Source organism: Trachymyrmex septentrionalis, unplaced genomic scaffold (assembly GCF_001594115.1).
Source record: "Trachymyrmex septentrionalis isolate Tsep2-gDNA-1 unplaced genomic scaffold, Tsep1.0 scaffold20, whole genome shotgun sequence".
NCBI classification, from domain to species: domain Eukaryota; kingdom Metazoa; phylum Arthropoda; class Insecta; order Hymenoptera; family Formicidae; genus Trachymyrmex; species Trachymyrmex septentrionalis.
In genome coordinates, this window is record NW_017305180.1 from 5601393 (window position 1) to 5610543 (window position 9151).

At 36.1% G+C, this 9151-nt stretch overlaps 1 protein-coding gene across 1 annotated transcript in view; it reads left to right on the forward strand.

The window, feature by feature from the left end:
- Nucleotides 1-1232: 1232 nt before the first annotated feature.
- LOC108747843 overlaps nucleotides 1233-9151 on the forward strand; it is an 11280-nt gene continuing 3361 nt past the window's right edge. The window contains exons 1-10 of the mRNA XM_018485697.1: nucleotides 1233-1845; nucleotides 3897-3994; nucleotides 4404-4550; nucleotides 4636-4755; nucleotides 4954-5104; nucleotides 5341-5470; nucleotides 5758-5911; nucleotides 6385-6573; nucleotides 6637-6756; nucleotides 6934-9132. Coding sequence (XP_018341199.1) covers nucleotides 1464-1845; nucleotides 3897-3994; nucleotides 4404-4550; nucleotides 4636-4755; nucleotides 4954-5104; nucleotides 5341-5470; nucleotides 5758-5911; nucleotides 6385-6573; nucleotides 6637-6756; nucleotides 6934-9132 — 3690 coding nt within the window. The 5' untranslated portion in view covers nucleotides 1233-1463. The remainder of the gene's footprint in view (nucleotides 1846-3896; nucleotides 3995-4403; nucleotides 4551-4635; nucleotides 4756-4953; nucleotides 5105-5340; nucleotides 5471-5757; nucleotides 5912-6384; nucleotides 6574-6636; nucleotides 6757-6933; nucleotides 9133-9151) is intronic.

Here is a 9151-nt window from a genome sequence, read left to right on the forward strand (position 1 = left end):
CCAATTGATGATTCACGACAATTTAGTTCGTTCTTCTTTATCCAAATGCTAAATTAGCTATAGAATAGTCCAATGATTATCAAAATATTAACTTATACAAACATAATATAAAAACTTATATAAAGTACAACCGAAATTATATACATTGCGTCACTAAATAGAATCACATTACTCATCAGATTGTCAGATTTGCTGTGTAATCATTCAAAGGAAACACGAAAACGAAAAATTAGAGAATTTTTAAAAATCATTTGCCTGAAATTTAATTGTATCAATTTACATATAAGCTGTAAAGTCACTAAATTAACAAAGTACCGCGATGAGAAAATTTACTGAATTAGCATTTGGAACCAAAATGGCGTCGAAATGTTATCCTAACCTAATTCTGTTAAAGGTCGGAAATCCATATAGGAGTCTGGAAGGAGAAAAAAATCTGATTCTGTTATTATTGAAAATGCCCTGTTGCTGTGTTGAAAATTGTAAAAATCGCAGCGAAAGAGGTTAAAGTTTTGAATAACCGCGCGTATCATAAAGCCAAAATGCCGGTAGTTTGCGGTACTTTGTTAATCTAGTGACTTTATGATTGGCATATTCCGTTAGATCTAAAATTATAAAAAACAGATACAAGTGTTCATTGAGCGCTCAGTGAACGGTTATGCTTCTGGATGCATCTATCAGTTGTGCGCTTAATGCTTAGTGACTTTAATATGATTGGACCTTGCCTTTAATTCTTTGCTGGATGTAAGTGTAGGAATCAATCATATTAAAGAATCACCAAGTGCTAAGAGTACGTTTTCACTGAATGCGTCAAAGGTTTTGTTGTGAGAGCAAGAGCGAGAGAGAGAGAGAGAGAGAGAGAGAGAGAGAGAGGTTATGTTTGTATACACGGTTTTACTTTGATATTAGGTATTAGGTTATGTACTCATGCATTGCGTTAATTTTCGGACGCATTCAGTTATCAGTAGTGTGAACAAATATGACGCTATTCTTGAACTTCCCTCGCGTCGTGTTGTGATGATGCGATATCGCGACGCATGACGCCCGACGCGCTCAATGGAAACGCACCCTATAATTAATTGCTAAAAGTGCCTGAATGCAACCTTGCTTTTCGCATCGTTGTCGCGGCGTTCGCGGCGTGCGCAAACGCAACTTAGCTTCGATAGCAACAAAGATGGCGGGTGTAGTTCGCGCAGCGATTATGTGTCTTTAGGCGCGTTGACGTGCCTGATAAATGTTCGTATAGCCCGATTGTCGGGCCAGGCCAGTAGCTGTCGCGGACGAACGCGCGGGGTGCGAGTATATGTATATGTGTGTGTGACACGTGTGTGCGTACGTGCGTGCATGCGTGCGTACGCGTGCGATTACGCGATTCTGTCGTGTGCGCGCGTGCTTGGCCGCGTTGGGTGATCGCGGGGCCGCGTTTCCGACGTGTTCCGACGAAATATGTCAGAGGCTCTGGAAGCATGAGCGAGGGAGCAGACTCGGTTACGCACACCCACGGGGATACGCTCACGACCTTGGGCAACGAGCGCGAACGCGATGCGACGACGCCGTCGCCGTCGCCGTCGCCGACGGAGTCGTCATCGTTGTCGCCCTTCTCGCTGATGCCGACGCCGCCGCCGTTGCCGTTGCCGCCGTCGCCGACGGCAACGACGTGCACCGGCAGGAGGCCACGCTTCGGTACTGGCGGTCCCCTGCCGTCACCTTACGTCTGGATCGACGGCCGTCAGCTGCGTAGTGCCCTGGCGTGGACTAAAAAAAGGTCGCCCCGACGAGTCAGTTTTCCTTTGAGCGATAATCATCTAGTGACAGGATATCTCGAGCCTGACAATCCCTGGAGACACAGTGAGTATTCTAATGTCTTCTTTCCGCGACGAGCACAATGTGCTTTTGTTTTTTTACATTTGATTTTTTTGAACTTTGTGCTTACAATACTGGAAATTGCTCCAAGATTCTAGACGGACAAGGAATTAACAAATTGGGATAGTTTGGCTAATTAAACAATGTGATTGGTCTATTGTTGCTCCGTTCAGAAAATTCAGAAATCTTGGCGCAACTTCTAATGTCGTGGAGAGAGACGAGGCTTTTTGGGTCGAGCATCACATCACTTTGGAGGACGTATTCTGTGTGCTAACTAAATAACGAATTCGATCACTTGCATTTAGTATGCACTAGATTAATACTTATTAAAAGTTGCATATGCATATATCCAACAATTAAGTATTCAATAATGATATTGTGTCATTATTTAACAGAATGTACTTTATTTCATTGTCAAAGTTGATGATATTATGCCACTGTATTTAGATACTTTATATATAAACTTTTTATATAAAGTGACCTTTAATGTGTTCTAATCCAGTGTAATATGAGTGATCGAATATTCATCATTTAATGACATTGATGGATTTTTCGATGCACTGACAATTTATATCGAGTAGATTTGAGATGCTTTCCAACAAGAGACACAGGATGACACAGTGTAACACAGTGAATCATCATATGTTTGTTATTTATCAATGTTAAACAAAGACGAAATCATGTGTTATATTGTGTTTCTTGCTGAAAAGCCATACTGATTAGCAATTTGTTACTGACATTTATGACACAAGCGGAGGAATATGACGTAATTAATCAGTACTAATACTAGCAAAAGTTGTTCAGTTTGTGAATGTCTTTTGTCTTAGGACTTAAGATATGCTTAGTTTTTATGTGTTCAAGCATGATGTAAATTTTGTCGGTGATGTCAATTGCTCTTAGAGCCAGCAGAGACTTGCTATGGTGTTTACGATTTGTTGAGATGTACCATGTGATTAATTAATTCAATGTTGTGATGTTGCAGGATTGTTTCTGCTTGTTCTCGAGATTTAAATTAAAAATCCTAACATTGAATATTGTTTAAAACTTAGTGAGTCGTAATTACTTGCTGTAACTTTGTATAAATTAGTTAACGGACCAACGCTGTAAATTGTCGTTTTGAAGATCCAACAAGAAACTTCATCGGCTGCTTTAAAAAATGTTAATGTATGATATAACATATAAATATGTTAAAGAAATATGCGATTTATTTTTTAATCAATTTGTAATAAAATTTTTTTCTTTAATTTAATAGAAGTTGTACATGTAGAAAATTTGTCTACCTAGACAGAAAAGGGATTGTTTATTCGTCGAAATATTTTTATAATATTCTAAATCGTTCACATGATTTCTTTGTCTTTAACACGGTTGCATTTTGTTACTATGCTATCAAGTTTTTTTATAGACTGTCCCAAGCGAAGGATTTCACAATGTGAACTACGTACTAATTATAAGTTTGATGAGAGAGATATATATATAGCGATGTTAAAATTTATCTGATACAATATACGACTGTAATAATATATGTATATATTTTTTTCTCATTGTAATTATTGTGTACGATAATAATTCTTGTAAAATAAATAAATAGATAATTATACACCATGATATTACAGACTGTTTTTTTTTTAACTTCGCACTCATATTCTATTTATTTTATACATTATATATATATGTGTATATATATATATATATATATCTATATATATATCGTGACATACATATACATTAATTGAATACACATAGATTTCTGACATTTATCATGTCAGAAGAATGTATAACAATCAATATTTACAGAAATTCCACTTTGTCTCAAAAAATCTTTCAAAATTTTATTTTAAGAACATTTTTAAGAAATTTCTTCCCTATCTTCTATTATTTTTAAAATGTAATACACAAAGAAATTGTTAATATAGACAAAGAAATTCATTTTAGAGATGCTTTTTAAAGATGTAATTTTTGAGACGAGATTTTTAAAATTTGTGTTATTCATATTGTTATACGTTATGAGAAATAAAACTATTAATAATTGTTCCCAGCTGAAAATGTGAATCGCGAGGACTTAATCTTTGCATACAAGGAGTCTTGCGCTCGTCATGCTACCAAACCCTTGCAAAATGTTTTAGTTCAACTCGAGGTAAATCGACCATTTACTTCATAATATTTCAAGTTACATTTAATTCTATATAGCCGTCTTTTGTGGTGTATATTAAAAACATTATTAAATTCAAGTGTGGGCAACAATATGTTGCAATAAAGTAATAATCTCAAGTTCTGTGCATTTGAAAGTTGTTTATTTGACAAAAACGCTGAATTGGCTGAAAGTTTTTTTTATTCTTTATCGTGGCATTTCGTTATCATTGTACATTTTGTACATGTTTATTATTTGTGCTAGTATTTTACTAATATAATAAGACTCTTACCGAATAAATAGAATCGTAATAATGCACAAATATACTCCTTTGAAAAATTTTATAAATCAGTAAACTTAGCAGGGAAAAAAGTTTTGGCGTTCACTTTCACATATTTTTATTCTTGTTATATAGAATTTAGATATATCTCAAGATCGTTGCGAGGAGCTGAATTTGAGAGGAGAAGTCTTGAATCAGAATCATATCGAACCGTTGGAGGAAATACTGAAGAGAGTACAGTTTAATAAAGTTATTTTAGAAAAAACATCTCTTACTGATGAGGTATTTCTCTAAAAAAGATATATATTATTATATTTTTAATATGTATACATACTTTATAATTATTAATGAGCAATTGCTATTACAGAGTTCCGTGATATTATTTGATATGATGGAATATTATGAATCCACAAGACACTTAAATATTTCGTCTAATCCAGAAATCGGAGTGCGCGGCTGGCAAGCGTGCTCGCATATGATTAAGAAGGTACTTATACAATCAATCAAATAATTTTTATAAGACATTCTTATGTTAGTCGTAAATGTCAAAACTGTTTTTTAAAATGACTTTTATTTTCATTTCAGTTAATTTTGTATAGTTATATATGATAGTATTATTATGATATTATATGTATTTAAAATGAAAGTGTTAGAAGTGCAATTAATATAGTTCTTACTTGTCTAGACTGAGAGTTTAGAGGAGTTTGAAGCGGGAGATATAAAGTTTGATGAACAAAACATGAACACTCTGACACGTGCACTACGAGTAGTTTGCCACTTGCAAGTCCTTAAATTGGAAAACTGTGGATTGTCGGGGAGAGCAATTATCATGCTTGGTATTTATCGAGCAACAATTTTTTCTTATGCATTAGAATATTGTGTATTATATTGCATTTACAATATGATTATGTTTACAATTTGCTAATAGAGTAACATCATCATAATTTTTATGAGAAAAAATAAGTGTTATATTGTAATATTAAAATATGTTATTGTAATTATTAAAATGAAATTTAGAAGTTTTCTTTATAATTATTTCACACGGATTATGACGACTTTGTTTTTTTAACAGTTACAGCTCTAAAAATAAATAGCGGTATACGAGAATTATATTTAGCCGATAATGGGCTTGACTTATACGACGCTATACAGCTTGGATCTCTTTTAAGAATGAACAATCAGTTGCAATTGCTTGATATTAGGTATGTATCTTGATAATTAAAAATGATTTTTTTTTCTGAAAACCTTTTTCGAAAATATAATATGTATGTAAAGTATATTAGTATTTTTTTTTAATTTGATCTTCAGATTTCTCTAAATATTTTTAGATTTACGAATATTGATAGAAATTGTATGTATAATTGAAGAAGAACATAAGAGCAATATTTATATGTGTAAATTTGTTTTATTTTTAAGAGACATGTATTATGCTTAAACGAGTAACGATGTTAGTACAGATTTTTTTGTTTTTGGAATTGTTTTTTCTTAGTAATAATAACGTCCAGGACGACGGAGTACGAGATATACTGGAGGGTCTGATCAATCAAGTGAATGAGGACAAAACTGGCAAGGGACTTAGCATCCTGATATTATGGAATAATCGTCTGACCAAGAAATCATCACCTTACTTCTCAAGGATTATAGTATGTATTACGAATGTAGCTTTTAATATATTGTTCTTAATTACTGGTACATATTTTACGATAATAATCATTTATGTGATTTATATAAATGATTAATAATTGTAATTTGTATTGTAATTTATAATTTTTTCGCAAATGAATTTTATTTAACAAGATTACTAATTACATTAATTATTAGAAATATTACTGTTATTTTATTACATCAATTATTTTTAGCGTGTTTATTCTTATATATTTATATATTTACTATTTATATGTTACTATTATTATGTAAATACTTAACATAATTGAGAATAAGAAAATTATTCTCAATTATTAGAGTAGTAGTTTATATTCAGTTCATACAAATCGTGAACGAAAGAAAATTTGAAACTTTTAAATTAGTAAAAGTTAAATATAAAACAATAATAATAAAACAATAAAGTGTATATTGTTTGTAACTCGCTGCTCTATTACACAATAATTATGTTTAGGCATTATCGAAAACTTTGGAGACTCTGAATATTGGCCAAAATATGTTAACGGATGAGACATTGAGCATCGTTAATGAATCATTGAAGCAAAATCGTGTTCTTCTACAATTGGGCATGCAATCTACGGAACTCACATGCGATGGAATAATTACACTCGCTGAAATAATGGAGACGAATCAAGTTTTGCAGGTAAAGTTTTCGCTTATGCTTTCAATGCTTCGCTGTGTACTATATCAAATCTTTCTTCTGCAGAGGATAGATTTACGGGATAACATTATACAGATGCGCGGAATGCATGCTCTCGTGAATGTTATGAAAAAGAACAAGACCATTACGCAAATCGATTTGGATGACAAACCTCGGATAAGAATAGTGAGTATTAATATTTATTTTATATAGAAAGTTTTGCATTTATAATATAATGTTTGTATTAAGAACTTATGAATAACAAAATGTTATTCGTTGTGCAATTTGTTTAAAAACGTTTAATAATTGTGTATACATACAATTCTTATGTTTAATAATTATCTTCATTTTTCAAACGCAAAGGACGGTCCCTTGCACGAATATAGGGCAATGGCTGCGGAGATTCGCAATTGCTGTAGCCAGAATGAGGAACGCCGTCTACTAGAGGAATCCACCGAGGATGTTGGGAGTCCACGGCATTCAAACCGATTGCTGAATGCGAGTTCCCGTAAGATCTCGCTTACCTGTCAGACACTGCCAAGTCCGTCGCGATCGGTGATGTTAGCCGCCGATGAGCCGGCAACGCGCATGCTGGAGCCAAAGCGCACTAGCGGAGGCCGTTTGCGCTCCCCGGCTCCCAGTCCTATTCCCTCTCCCGTGGCCAGTCCAATCCCCAGCCCATCCCGGAATCGCTTCGTCGTGTGTCGAGTATCGGAAGCATCGTTGCGTTCTGCCGACTCCTCGGTGTCCTCTTCACCGGTCACACCGCCGTCCCTCGGCTCCTCCCCGTCCCTCGGTTCTTCCCCGTCTTTCTTCCCCAATACAAGCGGCGGTCCGTCACGGTTCCGCGTGTCGGTCGTCGAGTCGGCCGGCGCCGACCACTCGTCGCCCAAATCGGTCGTCGCATCCTCCAGCGGCAGCTCGGTCACAATCGGTTTTAACGTCACACTCAACACGGCCGACTCCGACGATCATGGCAGCGCAACCAAGATGGACACGCATGTGATGCAGGCCGCTAGCGATAGTACAACCGCGTCCGTAGACACGCTTAATGTAGTTACGACATCGATAAAAATATCCCCAAACGAAGATATTGCCAAAAGTGAAGATAGTTATGACAAAGGAACGAAGGGAAAGGAGGAACGATCGGATGTATACCAAGCTGAACAGCGATTTTGGACGGATGAGAGCATTACTGGAACGTGTAGGAGTGAACGCGATGCAGTAATGAAGACTGAAGAAGAGCGATTAGTTCAAAAGGACACAACTGCGATGTTGCAATCTGAAAGAAACGAGGATATCATGACGATTCACAAAATACATTATGATGTGACGGCAAATCAGAACAACGTTAAAAGAGATCTCGATAGTATTATGACGTCCGATAGGGATACTAAGGCGATCGAGGATCAGCGCATCGTATATACGAGTACTAAAGAACTACAGGTACCTGCATATCCGAACGAGGATACGGCCTCGATGAGGATTAGTGTAGTCGAGGATAAAGCTTTGATAAAATCGGATGACACATCGGAATTGCGCGTAAATCGGATGACTTCAGAAGGATTGTCCTCTTGCGCTTTGGAGTCTTCCGTAAGTACTACCTCGGAAACATCCTCGACTCGCATGGCAGAGTCACATTTACAAGAACAGGCGAATACGTCAGTACAGAGGCACAAGTCCAGTCTAGAAAAACTTCTGTCCTTGTTCCAGCATCCTGGCCAATTCTTCTCAGACTCTTCAAGCGCTACCGCGGACACGAGAAGTTCATTGCAGGAGAATGTAAGTGGCGTGATGGCATTGGGCGATAAGCTGCAGCAGTACCTGAAGGAAGGCCGAACTAAGATTAGCACCGAAAGTTCATGGTCTTCAGAACCTGGATCTTTGTTGAGAAACAGATCAATGAGAGTAAACGTATCGCAGTTACAGAGTCTGACCAACATATTCGCATCTTTCAAGCTCGAACCTCAACCGAATCTCATCGAACACAGTACCAAGTTTTTTGGTCAGGCGAAGGATCAGAATACGAATGTTAGAGAGAAAGATTTAGAAAAATTGACAGAAGTCGAGATTGCGAGGATAAACAAAGAAGATTTATTTAATCAGAAGAAAAATCAGGTTGCGAGAGACGATGGCAATAATCTGATCGGGCAAGAAATCGGCAAAAGTAATTCATATAGTCAAGAGCGAAATCGGATTACCGAAAATGATGAGAGTAGTTTAATTGTTAAAGAAAATAATCAGATCATTGTCAGGAATGACGAGGACGATTTATTCGTTCAAGAAAATAATGAAGTGGAGAGAAACGACGAAGAGAAGTCATTTGATGATATCAAAGACGATGAAAAGAATTTAATCGGTCAGGAAGAGAATCAGATTGTGAAAACCGAGAGAGACTTAGAAGATCAAGAGAAGGAAGAAGTTGTTAGGAGCATTAATAAAAGCTTTGAGGATCAAGAGAAGACTCAGATCATTGAAGACAATGAGAACGTACAAGATAAAGGAAGAGATGAGGTTGTGAATAACAATGAGCACTATTTAATCAATCGGGAGAAGATGTCAGCGAAAAGCAGCGAGAACT